We start from the raw sequence: 24,149 nt of genomic DNA, 5'->3' as shown, positions 1-24,149 counted from the left end.
GGACCCGGAGAAGGAAGATGGATGGTGGGAAACACAGGAAGGGGAAGAGAACAGGAAGAAAGACCATGAACACCAGTGCCTACAATCCGGCTCCCAGTAAAACAGGAAGGCACAACCTCAGTAAGAGAAAGAGGCTAGCTGGCCCTGAGCAAAGGGGAGAGGCTAAGGCCAGTGGCTCATAGCAGGTGACTTGATTTCTCAGGGCTGGGGACAGTTAGTTCTGGCTGTGTTACATGGAGACTAAATGCATGTGTTAGGTAGATCCGCTGCATCCTGTCACTCCGTGTGCAACCTTGAGCTGGTTAGTCAGCCTCCCTGGAATGCTGTGCCAGCGTCTGTGAAGTGGGAATTAGAACAGCACTGCTCTAGCAGCTTGTTCTGAGCCCTGAGTGGGCTACAGTATAGAAAGCTCTAGATGCAATTTCTGTCTCATGCTAAGCACTTCATAAGTAAAGGAGCAGCAAGTATCATTATCAAAGAAGATGATGGACTGTTTCTATCTTATTTCTCCTTGTCCCTGTAAGCCAGGACACAGTCCTGAAGTATACAGTATTTCTGAGTTGTGAGCCAAGCTTTGGGATTCTCTCTTCAGTCTCTTCTGATTCTAAGGGAGGCCTAAACTTTGTCCCTCCAAGGCTCTACCCAGGCCCTGACTGCATCTACCATTGCATGAAGCCAGCCCAGTCACTCCTCCCAAGACTGCCCAGCCCTAAGGACCTCCAGCACCTCCCACTCCCCTGTCTCATGCAGCCCTTTAGATCTCCCCAGCTGTAATTAATCAGCTGCATCTGCTCCTGCCCTTGAGCCGCGTTGTGGCACAGTTTCCTCAAAATGTTCAATTAGTGGCTGCAAGAACAAGGGCAGTTGTAGCATCACTGTGCTGCTTTCCAGGTCATGGCACCCACAAAGGAAAGCAAACATGACAGAGTCCAGAGAGAATACAAACTGAACTCAGGTGCCTCTAGGGTGTTCATCGGCGCTCCATTTGACTGACAGCTATTGAAGGTGGGGTCTGAGCATAGAGAGAAGTGGATCCCCAAGCCAAAGGTTCCAAAACCTTTGAAGGCTCCAGGAAAAAAAATAGAAATCTCCTATTAGTCATCTACTGTGAGCCCATGTGCTGTGCCCAAGACATGCTCATGTTCCACACTCTGCTCTCTCCATTATCCTGGCTTATTATGTGCTAATTAGCAGATGCGTGGCTGAGGCTTAGATAAGCCACTTCATATTTGAGAGATAGGGTTTATTGCTACTAGACTGAGCCCTAAATTGTTTCCCTTAGATTCTGCAAACCACAGGCTACCTTTTCCCTCCATAACTAGATACCAATCATCTTAAGACAAGGTAATAGGATAACTTAAGGCCCATTTTAAATGCAAATATAGAGTAAATACGGTGGCACCTACCTGTGGATACTAGTATGCAAAAGGCCGAGGCAGAAGGATCTTCAACAAGTTCAAGGCCAGCCTGAGTTAACATCATGAGAGCCTGACCAAAAGAAAACACACACACACACACACACACACACACACACACACACACACACACACACTTGTGCTTTTGTACAAGATTCAGCACCACCTGTGGACTCAGCGCCACCTGATTCCTGGCCAAGCTTGACCTGCAGAGCGTGTCTATGTGTTCTGTAGCCAGCCATACGTGCTCTGTTCACCTGTTACTCAACATCTGCTGTGGACTCCTTGCTCCAAACGTTCTCCTTCCAGGTCAGAGGAAAATTCCTGTCCTCCTGTAGCTTCCCAACAGTCTCTATGTACCATCTTCTTCTGATCTGCAAGTCTCCTGTGTAGGGAAGCACAGAGCAGGGAAGTATCAACTCTTATGACCTGCTCTCTGAGCTAACGTGCTGGAGCTTTCTAAACACTAGTGATTATCATTTTTAAGCCGAGTATGTTCAAGGCCACCTAAGCTCAGGAGCATCCGAGCTGCTTCCCGAAATTCAGGTTTGCCAGACCCGAGTCTTCCTGCTCTCTCCTCGCTGCAGACACTGCCTGCGTACCAGCAGGCCTTGCTTCCTGACCCCAGGACAGCCAGAAACAAACTGAAGACAATCTAGGCAAGTGTGCCCGGTATTCCAGCCATGTCTGCATTTATCCTGTGTCAGTGGGGCTGCTCTTAACTGCCCTTGAGGCTCCACTGCTCCTTTTAGGTCAGGAAGACCTTTCCTGGGCCTTCGCAGGCAATAACTAGGTACTTAGGCAGTTTGCCTTGACAGACCCACAAGGCCAGATGTGGCTACCAATAACCTCGAGGCTTTTTAAGGTCATGTTATAGGAATCCAACAATTTCATGCTACTTCTAAGAAAAACCTCTAAGAACAGTCTCACTGGAGAGGAGCCTGGGACCCACCAGCTGCCTGGTTTGAATGTTGTCCTAGAGGGATATTTTTCTTTGCTTCTGTGAAGACCAAATCTTTCTACCTGCCCTCCTTCCTGCAGCCTGTGCAGGTGGTTCTGGGAAGGAATGAGAATGCGTGTGCCAGGTTCTTGTGACTCAAGCCACTGTACAGACATCATAGCCCTTGAGCGTAGCCTGACATCTGGAAAGATTCTGGTGGATGGGCTTATATAAGATGCTTTGCCTTCTTCTGATGATTTGTTCTAAGCATAAACTGCCAACCTGGCTCTCTCTGACTTTTGAACTTAGGAAAAGGAAATGCATTGAAATGCAGAGGGGGTGGGGGGAGGGAGAAAGGGAGGGGAGAGGAGAGAGACGATGTGCATGTGGGGAACCTACAGTGGCCATAAGAGGATGTCAGGTCCCCAGAGCTAGACTTCAGTTACAGAAGGTTGTTTGCCACCCAATGTGGCTTGTAGGAATCAAACTTTGGGCCTCTGCAAGAGCCGTAAATGCTTTAATCAGCTGAACCATCTCTCCATCCCTGACACAGCGATGTTTAAAGTGCATCTAGTAGAGGAAGCACTAACCTCTGGTAGGACACAGAGGCCACGTTACAGATTGGAAGATACAGCTGAAGAAATGCCCTCATTTCTTCAGGCCCTAGAATCTAGGGGAACTCGGCCTCAGTAATGATCACAACCACAGAGCCAAGAGGCTTAGAACCTCTAGCAGCTGTGAGGTTTACATGGATGAACATGGAGACCCTTTTGGTTAGAGTAGGTGAGGTGGTGAAGGCTGATTAACATCTGTTCACACAGAGGAACAATAACTGAAAGGACCTTGACCTAATTAATTACACATAACAGGTGACAGGGAAATAGCTATTGAGGATGTTTGCAGAATTTCTGCCCAGGAGCATAGTGACCCCATGTACCTTGAAAGAAAACATGGAAAGATAATTGGGCGTGGGTAGAAGGAAGAAAAATTAGAAGTTCATTTTTAGAAACGGTGAAACTTAAGGCAGCCGGTGGAGGTGCAGATGGAAGTGGAGATGTCCTGCAGCAGTCGGGTTTAGAGCTGGGGAATCTCAAGAGAGAGGTGTCAGCAGGCAGTAAAGATTTGGAGGTCATCAGTAACAGAGGCCTCGAGAACCCTCCTGCAAATCAGATGAGCACCAGCTTACTTATATTTTGGAAACCCAGACTTTTACAGATAAGTTTATTTTTTTAATCAAAACTGTAAGCTATGCATTTCTTTAAGCCCAAGTCTGTGTGTGGCTTGGTGATTCTCTACTCTGAGCTATTAGGCCACCTATTCTAAGTGACGACAACGTGAGATAGAGAGGACCCAGCTTCCCTCGCTCTTTGCAAGCCTGGGGATGCGGGCTGACAATCTAGAGAGGTCCCAGTTTGCACACCAGCAGTTGCTGGCGGGGCACTGTCTTTCACATATACCTTCAATCCAAGATTATAACACTTGCTCATAATTTACCTGAGTCTTCTCTGTACCAACTTACACTTCTGAGCAGCTCTGGGCTAGAAGCCTGACCCCACAGCTCAGTGCCTGTGGCCTGGGTCTAGCTAACTCTCCAGGTCGGAAGAAGCCACTGTTATGACTGAACAGCAGGGGAGGGTGCTGCACTGTGAAACCTTCCAGAGGCACTAAGTATTCATGTGCTACCTGCAAGACGAGAATATTTTTAGGCTTTCCAGAAAGATTTCATTTCAGTTTTTTCTGAAAGGTTATAATTAACTGCAGTGAACAAAAGAATGTTTGGTCTTTTTTTATTTTTTTATTTTTTAAATAAAAGTGGAAGGAAAGGAACTAAGGAAAGTAACCAACAGTACAGTTCTGTCCAGCCCAGTGCAGAGGAGGATTCCTGCCCTTCAGGTGCTAGTGGGCAGAGCACGGGGAAGCCCAGTACAAAAGGATCCAACTGAACCAGGAACTAAAGGCATGTTCTCTCCTACTGATGCACTATACAAAGACAAAAGCAGCTCCTTCCCCACCTCACAACAAGGGGCCGTCTCACAAGGCAGGATCCCAGGCCAACAGAACTTCCAGAACACACTGTTCTTGCACGTTTTAGAGTTCAGGCACATGGCTGTTCCTGTCAGTCTCCTTGACAATATCGCCCTTGATCTAGCTCATATGTCTGGTTTTGTTTATAAGATGGGATATTTTATTCCCAAAAAAGCGGGGAGGGGGGAGCGGGGGTGGAGTCAGAGTCATAGACTAGATAACCTACATGAAGTGAGTCCTCAGCATAGTGTCCTCACAGGCTTATAGGCAAGAATTCAGGAAGCAGAGCCATTGAAGGCCTGCTGAAATGGAAGGGAGACCTGCAGGCCGAATGAATCCTGGCTTGGCAACTACCACAGAGTCGAAGTCTGACTAGGATGCCACTGATGAGTAATAAGGGAGGAAGAGCTATTCCCGCCTATACTCCATCTCTTCCTTGCTGTCTAGACCACCGGGGTGGTAGGGTATCTCCATCACCAGAGAAGTGCCCCTTTCCACCTGGACTCACCCATACTGGACTGCTGCTCCATCCCTAATAGGGGTCAATTGTGCTGGATGGTCTTATGTCAACTTGACATAAGCTGAAGTCATCAAAGAGGGAGCCTCAATAGAGAAAATGCCCCCATGAGATTGGCAGGTGGGTAGGGCATGTTTTTAGTTAGTGATTGATAGGGGAGGGCCCAGCTCACTGTGTGTGGTGCCACTCTTGAGCAGATGGTCCTGGATTCTATAAGGAAGAAGGGGTGAGCCAGTAAACAGCACCCCTCCGTGGCCTCTGCACCAGCTCTTGGTATCTAGGTTCCTGCCCTGTCTGAGCTCCCACCTTCATGTCTTTTGAGTAAAATAAGCCCTTTCCTCCCAGCTTGCTTTTTGTCTTGGTGTTTCATCACAGCAATAAACCCTAAGACATCTGGCATGCACAGGCTTAAGGAGGACCCTGTTCAGTGTCCAAGAACACAAAGGCAGTGCCTTTGGCCCAGAGGCACCATCCTGGGATCTTAACAGACTCTTGGTCTCAATCAAGCCTTGCCTTTCTTATAATGCAGTAATAAGCTGCCTTTTCATTGTTGTGCACGAGTTGCCCGAAGTTTCGGGGTCCATCTCACTATAAAATACGATTTCCTAGAGTAGATACCCTGAGACTCTCTGGATTCACTCGAGATCACAGTTAGCTAGTTGCTTCCACTTCAGGTGAGTGCAGACTTTATCCATGGGGTTTGCTGGACTCCTGGGATGTTTATACTTTGCCACCCTGGTTCTGCCACCCCTTTCATTTTGGGTTAAAGTAAATGAGATCATCATCATTTGGCAGCTGAATTAAAGAATGGACAAATAATGGTCCTTGCTATCAGAAGTCGGAAAAGGTTTGTGAAACCTAAAGTCAGTTCTTGACTCTAACATGTGTTATAAAATTTTTTTTTCAAAAAAATGGTAATCAGTGTGGGTCTACGGTGTTCCCCTTTAGCTGCATCTAACCCCACCTGCTCCAGGTCCCCACTGCTTTCTCTGTATCTGTCTGGAGTTATTATGAGTCTTTGTTATCACTGCTTCCCTGACTATAAGCTCCTTGAGGGTAAATCTGTAGTGCATTCACCACTGGGTCCAGCACAGAAGTAGCAATAACAGTGGCACCGTTGCAAAACTTCCTAGTACACACAGAGCTTCAAGAACTGACTGGTGCTTCTCTGCCTATTCAAATTTGGTAGACATGATAATACTCTCTTCACAGAAAAAGAACTGAAGTTCATGAGATGATGGAACTTGATTACAGTCAGGCAGCTAATGCGTTTAAGGTGTACATAAATCTGTGATGTTCTTACGAGAGGTCAGAGGTCAGAATTCTTTCTGATAAGGTTCTTTAATGGATGGATGGATGGGTGCATGGGTGGCTGGATGGCTGGATGGGCAAATGAGCCAAGGAAGTAGTGTAAAATCGAAGATGACACCGGTATTCTACACAAGATGAAAAGAATAGAAGACACTCACAGTCTCATCATGGTTATTAAGCACCTTGCTCTTGGGGACAGAAAGGAAACTTGTTCTATTCTGTGGGTAACTCAGTCAGTGGCTAACCCTACCTTCCTCCCACAGATTTTGACAGTGTCAGGACCGCCTGAGGGAGGGACTCGTGTGACCATCCATGGCGTGAACCTGGGCCTGGACTTCTCTGAGATCGCTCATCACGTGCAGGTGGCTGGAGTGCCCTGCACACCCCTCCCAGGGGAATACATCATCGCTGAGCAGTGAGTCCACCCTGCTGGCCTTTGTCCATGTGAGCTTCAGAGTGGAGAGTCACTGTGCTTCCTACTCTGGGGCTTTGCCAAACATCTTTCACATCACTTCCTCCTGTGGAAAATGCCCCAAGAGGTCTTTCCAGGGTGTTTCTGCCCTCGGGGACCTTGTTCCAGTTGCTTCCCTGTGGTAGTCTCCTCGGGCATCAAGGCTCCAGGTGACCAAGCTGCCCCTCACTTAGTCTTTGTCTGCCTTCTGGGACATCTCAGCCCCTCCTACTGGCCCCCATTGAAATGCATTCTGCAGGGTAGACTCTGGGCAACCATTTGTTTGGTGTATGGAGCCCTGACAGCAGCTTAATCTAAGCAGGGCCTCCACTGGAGCAGATTCATTTATTTCACTAAGGGAAATGTCAGCTGGAAATTAGAAAATAGGCATGTAGTGGATGGCAGGCAGGCACGCTCAGGAGTGACATATGTTCCAATGTGGCATGTTCCCTGGGCAGTGGAAACTATGGTCTGTGAGTTGGTGGGCGGGAAGTGGTCCAGAGGCTGGGGGTCAAAGAGAAGAAGGAACACGCGAAGGGAGCCACCAGAGCATTTTTCATGGCTTGTCATGTGACAGTGGGTCAAGGGCTTCTTCATCCACCGAGGATGCAACTCTGTGTGTGTCAGGAGCTGATAAGAGCTTGACTTTAACTCGGGCTTTTCTCTCTTGCCTTGTTCCTCTGCAGTCTCAGGCTCCTCTGAGAGCCAGTCCTCAATAGCAGTCGTAAAAATGACATCACTTTATTTTCCATCAGCAATTTTTAGTGTACAGAACACTTTCCCATTTCCTCCCACATCCCACCCCCTCCCCCACCCGTTAGTCTGACCTGGCAAGTAAATTATTGTAAGAGCTGGCAAGAGCAAAATTTGGGAGCTGATTTTCTCCAGTCACTTGGGAAGTAAGTACCAGGACAGAACCCCCACCCGAATCTCCCAACTCCTAGTTCAGGACTCTTTCCCTGACACTGCAGCCAGCAGCCATGACTCCTCCTGGGCACAAAAGGCCTGGATTCTCCATGGGTCATCATCAACCTTGGCTCTGAACTCAAAGAGCCTTGATGCTAGCAGAGCTCAGAGAACTGTCGGTGGCAGAAAGGGCAAATTCCCAGACTGTTGGGGCTGGGTAAGAGCTGCTTGCCACCGGGAGGAGAAGATAAAACTGGCTTAATCCCTCTGGTTCTCCAGGTCCTGTTTTCAGTGACAACCTTATTCCTATAAAGAGTGAGCTCTGAGGGCGTGGTGACTGGGCCTACAGAAAGGCATCAGTGTTTCTAGAGAACCACATTATGAAGTTAACACTGGGAGCCAGGACCTGCAGGAAGTCGCATGGTCACATTGTCCAGAGTCCTGTGCCTTGCCAAGCTGCACCAGGCACTTGGACATACAGACCTAAAATCCACCTGGACCTCAAGTTGCGGGGGTGGGGAGGGGGGGTGAGGGGCGGGGGCGGTGCTGGAGGACTCAGACTTCAGGGTAAGGAGCATGAACCGTCAGACAGCTGGACTCAAGCCTTGCCTAAGGTTTGAGTTAAACCGTTTTGTCCCTGGCTCCACTGCTAACCAGCCTTGAGATTTCAGCAAGCCTTTTAATCTATGACCTTTGCCTAATGGGCTGCAAGAAACTGTAGTTCTGCTTAGGAAGTCCCGTGCACTTCTTTACCCAGGGATGTCGCGGCGGGGGGGGGGGGGGGGGGGGGGGGGGAGGTACCCAGATGAACTGGAAGTGTGATTGTGACAGGACCCTGGGGAGGCAGTCATTCCAAGCCTGCCCAGGGCGGTGGTGACTCTGTAAAGCCGGCCCTTCTCCTTGCTTCAGGCACAGGACAGGCAGGAAGCAGTGAATGGCACCCTGGGCCTGACTGGTTGCAACCTGGTCTCCAGCTGTGCCAGGCTCATTACTACTCCTAAGGTTTCGGAGTTTGTTAACATCATTAAGCCTCCATCCTGGGCAGTGAGCAGCAGGTGCAATCATTACAAATGTCTGCAAGAGATGAATGTGGCTAACTGGGCTCAGTACAGAACCCTGGGCTCAAGCAGGATTAGTGAGTGCAGTACTGATTCGCCATATGCTTGCGTCTGCCATCCATCATTCCACAATTAGATTAATACTGGTTTAAAGGCCCTGATTAGTCCCGCAATCAGCACCCCACATGTCTGTGGAGGGCAAGATGCTTCAGCCACAGAACATTTTCTGGGCAAGTGGAATGCAGGTCAAGACTTCAACTCAGCATCTCCAGAGACAAGCGTTTGCCCTCTTCATCTGCTCTGTCTGTGAACTCACCCACACCTTGGATGAGTGCTGGACCTCTGGGCTTCCCATACAGGAAGTGAGCCACCACTTAGCGTGTCTCTGGGAGATGGTGTAATATGGGATAATGAGAAAACTGAGCTAGTGCCCAGAGCCTGGGAACAAGCTATAGTTTAGCTACTGATGAACTGAACAGCACTGGGCTGGTCACTTTGTTCTCTGCTTCTCAAGTGGCCTGTTTGTAAACTAGGAACAGTTGATGTGTACAGTTCCCCAAGTGGTCTTCAAGAGGCTAGAGCACATGAACCTCCTTCCCCCGCCAACTAGAAAGATTATCTTATCGGTGGCACTGATGTGACTCCAGACTCCCTCTGTTGATTAAAAGTCAAAGCTTCAAATGGAAACTGGACAGTTGTTTGGCCCAACTCCATTTTATATGGTGAAATTTCACCATCTCTAGTCATTGCCTCCTAATACATGAGGAGCCTTGGAGCCACCAGGAACACATGGAAGAAATAGGAAGACTCCCAGAAGTTACGCCAGAGAACACAAATGAGGTTAGGGGAGGAAGTGAAGAGCACCTGTGCCTGTGGTGGGCCACAGCCAGGACAGGAGACACCAAGTGACTGAGTCTCAAAGCCCTAGGAAACAGGTGGGGTTGTGCCCTGTGTTTGCCGTAATCTGTCACTACCATGATTCCTTGTGCCATCTGCCCCTTGAGGCATCCAGAGCTTTTTCTTAAGCCCATCATCTGAGACAAGTGTGATCACACATGCCTAGACTTCCGGCTACTTAGAAGGCTGAAGCGAGAATGCTGCTTAGACCCAGAAATTTGAGACCACCCTTAAAAATGTAGTGAGACTTTGTTTAAAGTACATACATATATACACACATCATATTCACTCCAGTGTCTGCAAAGTGGAGTGATCAAAGGCACAGACTTGAGGTTGAGGCTCACCTATTTTTTAAGTCGTGGCTCCTTTACTTTCTGGAATGTAGCATCCCTGAATCTTGGTTGACCATAAGTCAGAAATAACAAGACCCTTCCTGACGCAGAGGATTGATGTGGTGCAGGGTCCCATCCTGTGGGATGCCTCTGCCATCAGCAGCTATAGCTCTTGTTATTAAGCTATAGATTCTACTGTGGCACAATCCTTCTTCTTCTACTTAGCCCTTTCCACTGCTGCAGCACCCCTTTCTCCTGTGACTCATCCCTCTGAGCTAAGACAGGTATTCTGTCTCCATCCTGCCTTACAGAGCTCATGAGTGAAAGGAGAGAAGATGGAGACAGCTCCACTTCACCTACCTACAGAAACCCACTTAGCTTCTAAGATATCCCCGTAGAGACATGCCCATGTAGACATCTCCGTGTAGACATGCCCACGTAGATATCCCCGTGTAGACATGCTCACGTAGACATGCCCACGTAGACATCCCCGTGTAGACATGCCCACGTAGACATCCCCGTGTAGACATGCTCACGTAGACATGCCCACGTAGACATCCCCGTGTAGACATGCCCACGTAGACATCCCCGTGTAGACATGCCCACGTAGACATCCCCGTGTAGACATGCTCACGTAGACATCCCCGTGTAGACATGCCCACGTAGACATCCCCGTGTAGACATGCCCACGTAGACATCCCCGTGTAGACATGCTCACATAGACATGCCCACGTAGACATCCCTGTGGAGACATGCCCACGTAGACATCCCTGTGTAGACATGCCCACGTAGACATCCCCGTGTAGACATGCCCACGTAGACATCCCCGTGTAGACATGCTCACGTAGACATGCCCACGTAGACATCCCCGTGTAGACATGCCCACGTAGACATCCCCGTGTAGACATGCCCACGTAGACATCCCCGTGTAGACATGCCCACGTAGACATCCCCGTGTAGACATGCTCACGTAGACATGCCCACGTAGACATCCCCGTGTAGACATGCCCACGTAGACATCCCCGTGTAGACATGCCCATGTAGACATCCCCGTGTAGACATGCTCACGTAGACATGCCCACGTAGACATCCCCATGTAGACATGCCCACAGAGACATGCCCACGTAGTCCCTTGTTTGTAGTCTGCTCCTCACCCAGCCCTCTCCCTATTTATACCCCAGGTGAGACAGAGCTCAGATGCTAAATGAGAACTTCATGCCTCTGGCCCACTCCAGCATGGCACTCAGAGCCAGCCACAGGAACTTAGTTCAGACGCTGGCCTGGCCCCATCTCCTTCCGTCACTCTTCTCCCAGGTGCTCCATGCATAAAGCTTTGCTTTTGTAACATGGACCTCAAGCAAGGCACTGTGTAGAACCTAGAAAGATAACGTGCCCAGCCAATTCCTAAGCCCTCATGTACATTTGAACAGGCCAGAGTAGACCTTCTCCCCTCTGAAACAGGCCTAAGAACAAGAATTCAGTCTTGCCTGTAACCTTCACGTGTCCCCAGTTTCCTTTTCCACAACTTGATGCTGACAGTAACTGCTTCCTCTCTTCCCAGTGGAGGATCTTTCCCACAAAGTCCACATGGGCAGTGAATGAGGAAAGAACCAGGCTTGATTAGAAGAAACGGAAAGGCTTATCTTCTTCCCAGTCCCCACACTCACTGCCCACAGGAATAAGCTGAATAGCCAAGGTTCTTTTAGGGGTGAAAGGGTAGGCTATAGAAACCAGGGACCCCAAAACAAAATCAGGGTCCAGCACCAGGAAATGGCGTTTGCATTGTCACTCCAAGCAAGTAGCAGTATGAAAATAACCAGACGCCTTAGCTCAAGCTTCTCTGATGCTGTGCTAATGAGGTTTAAGGATAGGACTGCATGCCAAACACTAACTGCGTATGTGGGTTCACAGTGAATTTATTTCATCAGAGATAGAGTAAAGGGAGAACCTCCTTCTGTGAGGTGCTTTCTTATTGCATCTTATATGCTGAACGTAGAAAGATAGTTATTGTACGTTAAGTAAATATTTACCAGGAATCAGTGTACTTACGTAGGATTAACTGTAATGAAGGAAATGAAGACTAGTGGCATGCCGTGTGTGTGTGTGTGTGTGTGTGTGTGTGTGTGTGTGTGTGTGTGTGTGTGTATTATTTGTTTAATACTAGTTTTATTACATTGAAATGGAATCTCTTTCCTAAAGAAATGATTCAGATAAGCATTGCTCTGTTAAACACAGGTCTTCCCGCTGTGCCGGGATAATACAGGAGATTACTGGGGAGGAGGGTTGCCTTTCTGACCACCTATTAAGCATGCTTAGCATGGACACCACTGCTCTTGCCATCTGAAATGGTGTCATGAGGCAAGAAGAGGCTTTCCTTCCTCATTTCTTGGCCCCCTATTTGAGAAGACTGGTAGGACCCTCTTCTATGCATCCCAGGCCTATTAGCTTCAGGCAAGGATCCCCCCAAAAGTCTAATTTCCTCAATTCTACCCATCCCGTAAACCCCACCCTCTCCATAAGGCACTGTGACTTAAGGGACCAATGTTTAAATGTTCTTCTGTAGCTTATCTCAGGAGCCAGGAAAACCACCAGTGGGTATTGATCTGGCCTGCTGAGAAAGTACAGAGCATCTTCCTCCAGTGCTCCTGACAATGTGAGGTGTGACTTCTGACCAAGGCCATGCCACCCTCTGAGCTTGCTTAGCATTGATTAAGTGTCACTCGGTACCTAATGAACTCAGCCACCACCCACTACACCTGAGCTTCTGCCTTTGTTCTGGGAGATGCTGTTTGAATGCTCACGTTATCTCACCAAATTACCTATTCCCTTTTGAAGGCTCACTGCAGGAAACAAACTACAACTGAATCGGTGTGACGAATAATCACTCACCAGTGCTCTTATAGAGAGCTGCTGCATAGCAGAGCAGGCCAGCAAAGTACTGCCGCTCAATTCATTCATCCCACAATCCTAGAAATGACCTATGGTGGAAGACACTATGCTAGGTGCTCACAGAAATGGTGGCAGAGCTAAGCTATGTGGTACATCAGAGGTACCCACAGCTTTTTACATATAACCACATCCACCATGCAGATAAGACAAAGCCTGGGAGGCCAGTACTAAACCCATGGTCACATGAGTGCTAATCTGAGCCATGGCCCAGCACTACGGCAAGGCGGCGATGGTCCACTCACTGACTGCTGCTGAGCAAGTGAGCAGGGACTGCAGCCTTGTCAAGCTTCTTCACTGGGAGGTCTGCTGTTTCCTCAGGATCGTCTGTGAGATGGGCCATGCCCTCGCGGGCACCACATCTGGGCCTGTGCGCCTGTGCATTGGGGAATGCAAGCCAGAGTTCATGACCAAGTCCCACCAGCAATACACTTTTGTGGTAAGTACGAGAATAAGGCTGGCCACATACCCAGCAAGGACACACATCTGTTTCGGGCGTCTCCTAGGAAATTCACATCTGCCCCTCCCAGCCAGGCCGACCATGGTAACCAGTAAAGGGAATTTCTGTCTGCCCTTTTAGAAGGTTGTCTTTCTGGGTTTGAATAATCACTTAACTTTAAAAAACAAAAACAAAAACAAAAAACCAACAAAATACCCAGAGACTTTTGAGTCTCAGGAGACCATAGGCCAGAGTTCTAAATAAGGCTTAAACTTAAGCCTTGCTTAGGAAATGGGTTCTAGATGGAAAACTAGGCTGTGTTTTATCACGTCATGTGGCACTGTGATCTAACTCCAGCCTAATGAGGACACACCGAAGAGTGGTTTATATTTATCCATATGCTTTGCTTTCAGGTGAGATATTTTAAGCTAAGGTTAGAAGAGTCACTGTAATATGGCAGAGATGTGCCTCTATGCACGAGTCCAGGAGAGGGAACATACAAGCTGTGTATCGTATATAAGTTGTGTGTCTGTATGGTTGTGTGTACATGTGTGCACACCCCTAAAGACATCTCATTATGCTTATACAACATGCAGTTTTGTTACCACAGCTTTCTGTGAGGCTGGCACTAAATTCATGCCAAATCAATAAATTGCTTCTGGGCCCTGCAGTCTGCGGAGGCTCAATTCATCCTAAATCAATACATTGTATTGGGTGCCCTTAAGTTTCTTTTCTAAATCCTACCTACATCGAGTACTTCATTAAAAAGCGTTAACAACCAGCCTTGCTAAGAGTTCTGAAAAGGCATTAGGCCACGAAACTCTCTTCTCTCAAAAGCATTTTACTACTTAGTCTAAAGCTTCCAGGCCTGTGTTCTCATTTTGGCTTTGCTACTTTTTTCCCTGTACATTTTTTCTCTCAGATTTGCCAGTCTTTCTGCAGCCACTGTACCTCATTTCCTTTCCAGGGTACATAGGAAGCAAAGAGAAAATATAAGATACAGGGAGAGTTGTAAATATCAGCGCTGGGAAGGGGCCTAGGCCATTATACCCTCCTCCATGGGCAAAAGAACGAACTGAAATTCAGAAAAATCCCAAGACTCACCACAGGGCCATAGATACTGAAAGACTGGTACAGCCTAGAATCTGTTCACTAAGTTAAATGCACTTCCCAGCCTATGCACAGCACCACACGCTTTAGGTCCTAGCACTCGGGAGATGGAGAAAGGAGGGTCATGAGTTCAAGACCAGTCTGAGCTATATAATGAAACTCTAAATAGCAAGATAACAAAAACAAGAAAAATGCTTTCCACTGCCCAGTAGGCAGAAGCAACAACTGCTTGGTGCATCATTGGCTAGAGTTTTTGTTTTGTTATTTGTTTGTTTGATGATTGTTTTAAGCTTTTGCTTAATGTACAACTTACTGAGCATGCTAGAAACTGCTATTCTCATCCAACAGTAATGCTCAGAGAAACCATATTTAGCATTTACTGATGGCACCAAGAGTCCTCAGTGCTTAGGGCAGGACAAGAGTACATATCTATGGACCACGTCTATCAGCTGCCCAACTTAAGCAAGAACATTTTACTTAGCCCTATCGATTTTCTGCAAAATAATAATAATAATAATAATAATAATAATAATAATAATAATAATAATAATAATAAAAATTAAATAAAAAATTAAAACCTCAGAACAGGCTCTATATAAAGTAGCATTTCCAAGCTGTTCTCAATTTGCAAAGTAATTGATAGATTAGTTGGAGTCATGTCAGATTTTCCTTCAGTATTATGAGTACTGGACTCCACCAGAAGTTAGTTAATTCCGATGTATAGCAAACCTTCACCTTCCCTGGACAGACCGTCTAAGAAAGCAGTGATGCTTGGAACTGCAGAGGGCAGGAAAAGTGCCTTAGCTCCCAACATGATCTTTATCCCTCCTACCGTTGGGTCTAGCCTTAGATCTAAACTAGGAATGTTTCTCCTCTTCTCTTTAAAGAATCCTTCTGTGCTGTCACTCAGCCCCATCAGGGGACCGGAGTCAGGAGGCACCATGGTGACCATCACAGGCCATTACCTTGGTGCTGGGAGCAGCGTGGCAGTGTACCTGGGCAATCAGACCTGCGAGTTCTATGGGTAAGGTAAAAGTGAAAGGTGGTGTGTTGTTGCCTTGGCATGCCCATTATCTCCTCATCATTGGTCCTCTCCTTGGCTCTGACATGCCAGCCATTGTCAGAAATGTATGCCACTTACTAGTTTATGACCCATAGATCAGAGGGATTGGTAACATCTAAAGAGAACTGGAGGCAAGGGTGACTACAACAGATGAGGGAAGATCAGATCCCAGGAACTCCCCTGGCTTTCTCTGTAAGGACTTGGGACTCTTGGAGGGCACACGGTCTTCACAATTTAAGCACAGATTTGTCATCAGTGTTGTCTTCTGTGCATTAAAAAAACAACCAAACAACCTCAACATATCTAATATTGTCAGCCACAACCATGAGCCCTAAGGATGCATGCAGACTTTTAGAGAATTCTGAAGGAATCCATGGGTGAGGCCCCATTTTTGCCCAGTGTTACTCACATAAGAGTTTTGCACTATAAACTCTGCAGTCGCAAGCCCTGTGTGTTTACCACAACAGAGGACAGGTGTTGTATGAATATGTATTGACAACCCAACTAGCCCCTGAGCATTGATTAGTCATGTTGTAGAAAAAATCCAGAAGAAAGTTCTCCAAAACCTTGTAGAGCCTTGTCCCTGTCCATGTTCAATACCATGCTCCCTTCCTAACCCTGCTAGGGTAAAAGGAAGGTGCTTACAGACATTGGTAAGGATATTTCTGTAGCAGAGAAAACAGTAGAATGGCGTCATGGGCCACACATGGGGTGAGGACATGCCTTTGAAGCTAGCTCATGCTCATCTCATCTCTTTGGTCTTAACCCTTTTCTGTGTCCCCATAAGGAGGTCAATGAATGAGATTGTGTGCGTTTCACCTCCCTCATCCAATGGACTAGGGCCAGTCCCTGTCTCCGTGAATGTTGACAGAGCCCGGGTAGACAGCAGCCTGCAGTTCGAGTACATAGATGACCCTCGGGTACAACGTATTGAGCCGGAGTGGAGCATCACTAGGTGGGTGAGATTGGCTAGAACATCTGGAGGGATATGAGGTTGGCAGGACACAACATCTGGGAGACAGTGTGGCTGAAGGAAGGTGAGAGTAACAGATTCACCTCGAGGGAGACTAGGTTGCAGAAGCCCTATAGCCCAAGTGTGGCTCATGTTGGTGATCCTAGTGTCTGAATTCCACTGTACAGCATTTAAGGAACTTTACCTGACCTAGCCTCTGCTTGTTTGCAGTGGCCACACGCCCTTAACCATCACAGGCTTCAACTTGGATGTCATTCAGGAGCCAAGGATCCGAGTCAAGTTTAATGGCAAAGAATCTGTCAATGTGAGTAACCTTTGGTCTTCCCTTCCTTGGCCACAGTAACCACGTCTCTGACCACATCTTGCAAGGCCAGGGAGCTAGGCATAAGGTATTATATGTATGCCTGACCACTATACAGGGAACTGTACTGAGCCTTGCTCCGGTAGTCATGTTTCCAAATACCTAACCCTTCTAGAAGCTACCGTGATGGCAGCATAATTTCAGGTGACACAGCAAGGGTATAAAAGAGCCGGCTACTGAGTGATGCAACACACAAAGGTAGTGTTCACTTCAGTGAAAACGTCCACTTAGAGGCTGAATGAGGAAGCATGTGGAGGCAGAAAGAAGCTCTTCCTCCACATTTAGAAATTTCTGTATTGGAAGCAAGATTCTGCCACTCAGGAGCTGTAGGATTCTGATCAAGTCCTTTAACTTCTGTGATCTTGTGGTCCTCGTGGGTAAGTGGCTGTTGCTTTGCAGTTTCAGAACAGACCTGCCATGGGCTTAATGTTTATATTTAATGTCAGCAGACAGAGAATTCTGACCCACTGGCAAGATGATTTCAGCTTCCTCACTCCTCTGCACAACTGCATTGTTTTATTCTTTTTAGCTATGGGTGTCTGTGAATTTCAAAAAGTTGTTATTCTGACGAGAACAGAATATCTGATAAGTTATTGGAACTTTTTCAGTTTGTTCCTGCAGCGCCATGCCACTTTTTTCAGCCAGCATCTTTGAGCATTATTATATTCATAATTACAATACAGGAGATGCTGTGTTGGCCATTGTTATTACTATAAGTTGCAGTCATTACTCTGTGACCGTTGGGATAATGGTAAAGGCAAGACAGACACAGAAGGGGGAATGATGCCTCTCCTCTTATCCTTGACACATGGCCAGCCTGCTGCAGCTTTCTTGGAAAACTGAGATGCACAAAATAACAAAATGATAGGCTAGGCTAAGAAATGTCTTAAGAATTATCCGGTCTCACACTCTCCTTGCATAGCGGAGAAATTAAGGCCAAATGAATGGCTTGCCCCAGTCACAAGGTGTTCATGGCCTGACTTCCCCGGCATGCTAGAAATTCTTAGCACTTTTAGCTAAGTAAACACATGCTCCCTTCATCCGTATAGAATTTGAACCATGGGAAGATCCTGGACCCTTCCCACCTCCTGACAGCTAAGTCTTCTCTGAGATCCCAGGCACTGCTGCCCTGTCAAGTTTCTGGGGCCTGGGTTGTTAGAAATTGAAGCCTTGAACTCACACCCAGGGAAGATAAACCATTTGTTCTCAAAGAACTAAGTACGGGGGCTGGGGCTAGAGAGATGGCTCAGAGGTTAAAAAATTAAGTAAAGGTTTTAAAATACAGATTTTATTAATCGTTCCAAAGTGACCAAGCAGAGTATAACCCACAGATCAATTCTTAAGAGAAGTAAGCCTCATGCCAAGGCAGCCAGCCACCTCTCAGACAGAGGTAGAAAAAGCAGCTCTGGCTGCTGTTGGTCTTCTCAGGAACGAGAGGTGCTATAGGCCCAGAGGATTGATTTGTGTATGTCAGTTGGCTCTAAGCATGAGGGTCTATTCCTGGCTGCTTGGTACAGGGTCACAGGATGGTTAGGACATGTGTGCAGCGTGACATGAGGCGGTTTGTGCTTGGGCTGGTTCTGCCATTGTTTCCTGCGTGCATGGAGTGCTTCCTGGCAGCAAGGCTTTTGCTGTCTCCAGGAATTGGCCAAGCTGGAGGGGACGGTCTCCCTGGTTAACAGGATCAATATGATAAGGCACCAATACACATTAAATGAGATGTGAATATAGTATAGAGAGAACGCTGCAAAGTTGGCATGAGGCACACAAGGGTGGCTCCCAAAAGCTACACCTTTTGTTCTTAATAGAAAAAGAATAAGGCTAGAGATTCCCCCTCACCTGACATCCTATGGAAGCCACAGGCCAGGTGAGGTCCCTTCTCCCCTCCAAAGATGCATCCACATCTGGAGGACTATCCCCTCACTGCCACTAGCCATACACACCGAAACTACAGTATTTCCAGGCACTAAAATGTGGTTTTACCCTCTGGGGGGAATCAGAGGACCCTAGGCCTACATAGTGTTCTGCCTGATAGTATCTAGGCTGGCAGGCCTGGATGGAAGGTGCGGGGAGGGCAGTGTCCCTAGAACACAGCCTCACAGTGCTACCCGGTGCCTCTGTTTACAGACCGGCAGAAGGAAACACTGTGCCCTTTTGCTCTGTCTGGGCCCCAGCTTAGCCTCGGCCTGCCCAGGGCTGCCCTTTCCTTTGTGTTCTAGGTTCCTCATAGTACATAAAGAGGAGGAATGGCACACAGCCTCCAAATGCATAGGGTTGTTGACAAGCTGTGCTTACTTAATTGACCTGTTGCTTCTCCTATGCCTCAGTCTCCTCAGATGCACTGTGACGTTAAGTTGGAACAGGGCTGAAATGAAAAAGACAGGCGTGGAAACTGATTCCCAGCACAGCAGAAAGGCTGGGGAGGCTGGTTTGTTAGAAGGGTTAAGACTTGGACTTGAGGTTCTGACATCACCTCTACATACCTGCTCTTTTCTATTGTCAACTGTTTTTACACAGGCATCTGTTTCTAGTCATGAAATGCATGCGTGCGCGCGCGCGCACACACACACACACCTGCTAAGCAGGAAATACTAGAGTTCTTTTTTTTTTTTTTTAATATTTTGGGATTTTTTTGTTTGTTTGTTTTAAGGTTTATTTATTATGTATACAGTGCTCTGTCTGCATGTACACCTGCAGGCCAGAAGAGGGCATCAGATCACATTATAGAAGGTTGTGAGCCACCATGTGGTTGCTGGGGATTGAACTCAGGACCTCTGGAAGAGCAGGTGGTGCTCTTAACCACTGAGCCATCTCTCCAGCTCCTAGAGTTCTTGACATCATCCCAGGCTGTCCTGTGACAGCCCAGCTCCCACAGTGAAACTGAGTTAACTGTGGTGTCGAATAGAAGTTAGGAGGAGGGCAAGCTGGAATCGTTTCCTCTAGTTTGTTTCATTGGTTGGCTGTTGTCTTAGCCGCAGGAAAGAACATCAGTCTGCACTACATAGGGGCCAGCCAGTAAGATTCTGATGGCAGAGCGGAGGTCTGTCAAGAGACAAAGGAGAGCATGGACTCACTGTGGCTTCTGAGGTTCTCCCCAGTGCAGGTGGAGGGTTAGGATCCTGGTTGCTTAGCATGTACCGTAGTCCTGAAACACTAGCTGAATACTATGCAAGGCGCACAATGCTCAGCTCACCACTTTCTGCTCCGCACCACACCCCATGACCCCACTCCCCGCCCCCCACAACACACACACACAGTCTCTCACTGCAACTGTTTTCCTCCGGACATTCTTACATCCTCAACCCCAGCCCTTTGCATTGCTATCTCCTCCACCTGAAACTTGTCTCTGCACTGCCCTTCTTTGGCCTAGGTAAGCCTCTTGCTCTTCAGATGAAAGCATTCGCTCCTTCTGAGGGAGCTCTCTCGTGAACCCTGCTTCAGGCCGTGTGTACCCACGGACGTTCCAGAGCATCTGGTCCTTCCCACCAGAGTGTTCCTCACGTGTTCATGCATTTCACAGGGTTGTGCCCTGTGCTGCCCCGGGCCCTCTGCGGACTAGATTATAATGCTTGTTTAATTAATCCAGAGCTGTCCCTTGAGACTACTTCATTCAGCCCAGTGTCTGCCAGAAAACAGGTGCTCCAAACAGTGTTAATGAATAAATGTGTGCGGTTAAATGCATCGTCACCACATTTTTCTTAAGGGCCTCATATGTAGCAAAGGAAGTCAAGCAAACAGCAAGTAAGAGGAGCTGGTAGACCCACCTTCACTCTCCAGGTGGTCAGGTTTGAATGCTGCTCTCTGCCTCCTAGGTGTGCACAGTGGTAAACACAACCACCCTCACCTGTCTGGCACCTTCTCTGACCAGTGACTACCGTCCAGGCCTGGACACTGTGGAACGGCCAGATGAGTTTGGGTTTCTCTTTAACAATGTCCAGTCCTTACTCATCTATAACGACACCAAGTTCATCTACTACCCCAACCCAACTTTTGAGCTGCTCAGCCCTACTGGAATCTTGGATCAGAAACCAGGCTCACCCATCATCCTGAAGGTAGGACACAGGAATGGGGAGGGAAAGCCTGGACGGTGGGAGCAGAGAGTGCTGCAGGCCCTTCCCTCCTGAGAAGGCCCAACCTCCAGGTGCTAGCATCTGGGAGTCCTGTCGCACCCCACCTGCCCTGTCCATCTGTGGCTGCCCCGCGTTTTGTCTCTCCTCTTCCATTCCCACACCCTTCTCTCTCACTCTCTGCCATTTCCCCCCCTCCCCCCCTTTTTGGTCACCTTTAATCTGTGGCCGGTTGAAGTCTTCTTTTAAAGCCTGTCACAGAGGCTAACTAGTTTTCACGTTGTTGCCCTGCCTGTTTCCCTTATCTCTATTTAAGTAGGCATTTAATTTCTGCATGCATATGCCTGTTCTCTGCAGGGCAAAAACCTCTGCCCTCCTGCCTCCGGAGGAGCTAAGCTCAACTACACAGTGATGATTGGAGAGACCCCTTGTGCAGTCACTGTGTCTGAGACCCAGCTGCTCTGTGAACCTCCCAACCTCACGGGGCAGCACAAGGTCATGGTGAGTGCACCCCCTTCTCTCTCTGCCCTCTGCCCAGCCTCGCCGCGTATGCATGAAGAAAGGCTCCCGTCCACCGCAGTTGTGACTCACACCCTCCGTGCCCTACATCAAGACGGTTAGCAGTTGGGAACACACAGATAAACACACAGACCCCAAGGCAGCTCTCACTTAGTAGCCGCCTGTACACTGCTTTGTTGCAGTCTGTGCTGTCTCTCCTCACACTACAGTACTGCAGGATGTGGCGGCATGCCAGAGCCCTGTACCTGTATGCATTGGGCATGTCTCTGCGTGTACAATTCCCAGGTTCACGTGGGCGGGATGGTGTTCTCACCTGGCTCCGTGAGTGTCGTCTCCGACAGCTTGCTGACCCTGCCAGCCATCGTCAGCATCGCAGCGGGCGGCAGCCTCCTCCTCATCATTGTCATCATTGTCCTCATCGCGTACAAGCGCAAGTCCAGGGAAAATGACCTCACGCTCAAGCGGCTCCAAATGCAGATGGACAACCTGGAGTCCAGGGTGGCGCTGGAATGCAAGGAAGGTGAGTTGTGGAGCATGCGCACTCAGCGGCACTCTTCCTCACTGATTTCATCACCCTCCTTACATACAAACCCTGTCTTTTTTTTTTAATCCTCTTTCCGTAAGACTTCATATTCTACTCTTCGAGGAACTTCCCCTGTCCCTGGGGTTGGAGAGGACCTGGGGGTATGGCCATGTGTGAGGAAATGGGTCCATTGGCCTAGTTCACTGTCCTTGCCCTACCCCAATTCAGCCCACAATTTGGGCAGCTGCCTCTCCCTCTCAGGACTACCATGCCCTCACAGTCGGAGTCTGCCAGGGCTCACTGTCTCAGACCACATCCTTTAATTGCCAGTGTTTATCCCTTTCCGGATATCCTCAGGAGTACCTTTGGAGTGCGTGGAAGCCACAGGCAGCCCTGCCTCCTTCCTGGCCCATCATCCAGGATTTGTTTCCAATCTCTACTGAAGACTGACTGCTCTGAAGGCCACACGTGCTGACAGCTTTGGGGGTGAATGTGTGTAGGAGTGGAGATTGTGTCTCCTCTCCCACACAGCCACAGCCACAGGGCGATAAGCACACCTGCCGTTCTCTCAGGCTGAGGACCTGACAGGCCTCAGGGTAAACATCTCAATTAGGAATCAAAACATTTTTCCTTTTGCTGCAAGTGGCTTTTCACAAGCAAGCAGCTACTGGACAGCAGGGAAGTACTGCCCCAGAAGAGCTGGGTCAGAGCCCTCCCCCTCCCTCATGCCCCAGCACAAAGCCGGAAGGAGTTACCCCTGGACCTGGAAAGCCAGGAAGACACTTGGGAACTATTCACGGCCTGGACACCAGTAGGATGAGCATTTGACGGCAGAGGCCTTCCAGGCTTTTCACGTTTCGGTTGGTCTTCTTCCTAGGGGAAGGAGACCAACTTGTTTATTCTGACCATTGCTGACCTCCAGCAGTTCTGAGCCCCCTCACTTCTAACACCTACAAAGGGCCTGAGTCTTGATGGTCTCTTCTCTACATTTTAGCCACCTTTGCACATGTAGAAGTAACAAAATTATAAACATAGAAGTCACAGAAAGTGCCCATCTTCTCATCACAGCATGTTACCCAGATCCCGTTTACTAAAACAAACCCTGAAGGTTTCTCATAAAGAGAAAAGAGGAGGGCTGGGAGATAGCTCAGTCATGTGTGTGAGGACCTGAGAGGAGGGCTGGAAGATAACTCAGTCACATGCGTGAGGGCCTGAAGTTGATCGTCTCACACACATTAAAACTGCCAGGTACGGTGGCCTGTGCTGCTGACCCCAGCACAGGGAAAGCAGAGACTGGAGGGCTTGCTGGCCACCCAGCTTAATCTTAACCTAACTTGTGAACTCCAAATAAGGAGAGCCTGTCTCAAAGGAGGTATTTCTGAAAATGTCACTTGAGGTTGTCCTCTGGCTTCCAAAGGCACACAGGTGCACAAACATTTTTGCACATACCTATTCACCTGCGCGCGCACACACACACACATTTTTTTTTTGAAAATTATTTCATCCGTTTGGAAAAAATCTGCCTATGATTAGTTACCCATGCTGCCGACAGGCTGTGGGAGGCTGCATATACTGGTTAGAGCGTGCAGCCAAGTGAACCGTCAAAGAGGGAGATCCACCCGGAGTCCCACATTCCCCTTAAAGCACACCCTAACCTCCTCAGATCGCCCACAGGCTCCTCCACTTCAAGTTCCCACCACTTCTGGTAGCTCCAGGTTGGGGGCCATGGCTCTAGGAAATCCTTAAAGTCCTATATAGTAGACAACCTTTAGCAACCACCTAGGACTCCATTACACGCCTTGAACCTGTTGCCTCTGTGCCCCAGATTCCCTCCTCCTTCAGACAAACCTTTCCCTCTCTCCCGTCCCCTGACTGGAACTCCTTCTGAGCTTCTCTGTCTTCGCACAGCTTTCGCGGAGCTTCAGACAGACATCAATGAGCTAACCAGTGACCTGGACCGCTCGGGGATCCCTTACCTGGACTACCGCACCTATGCCATGCGTGTATTGTTCCCAGGCATTGAGGACCATCCTGTCCTACGGGAGCTGGAGGTACTGCCTGTCTTATAGTGATGCAAGCCAGGGGGCAGGTATAGGGTTATAAGAGGAAAGGGCCAGTGGTTTATAACAGCCGGCGGGCAGGGGGGAAGAGGGAGGGGAGTGTAGTAGTTTGTAACAAGCTTTTTAAAAATGACTCTGAGGTTGTTTGTACATTTGTTGGTTTGTTTACTCAAGAGAATGAGTCAGGGCAGAGGAAACTACAGAGAAACGAATAAGCTGGCGAGGTCTGATGGCTC

At 48.3% G+C, this 24,149-nt stretch overlaps 1 protein-coding gene across 1 annotated transcript in view; it reads left to right on the top strand.

Moving 5' to 3' along the window:
* PLXNA2 (plexin A2) overlaps positions 1–24,149 on the top strand; it is a 198,391-nt gene that overhangs the window by 159,100 nt on the left and 15,142 nt on the right. Inside the window, exons 13-21 of the mRNA XM_084792550.1 lie at positions 6,472–6,623; positions 13,120–13,237; positions 15,235–15,371; positions 16,198–16,365; positions 16,594–16,687; positions 20,557–20,796; positions 21,169–21,312; positions 21,616–21,850; positions 23,762–23,904. Coding sequence (XP_084648676.1) covers positions 6,472–6,623; positions 13,120–13,237; positions 15,235–15,371; positions 16,198–16,365; positions 16,594–16,687; positions 20,557–20,796; positions 21,169–21,312; positions 21,616–21,850; positions 23,762–23,904 — 1,431 coding nt within the window. The remainder of the gene's footprint in view (positions 1–6,471; positions 6,624–13,119; positions 13,238–15,234; positions 15,372–16,197; positions 16,366–16,593; positions 16,688–20,556; positions 20,797–21,168; positions 21,313–21,615; positions 21,851–23,761; positions 23,905–24,149) is intronic.

This window comes from Acomys minous (genome assembly GCF_964271855.1).
Source record: "Acomys minous genome assembly, chromosome: 1".
Classification (NCBI taxonomy): domain Eukaryota; kingdom Metazoa; phylum Chordata; class Mammalia; order Rodentia; family Muridae; genus Acomys; species Acomys minous.
This window is presented reverse-complemented; position numbering and strand designations above follow the sequence as displayed.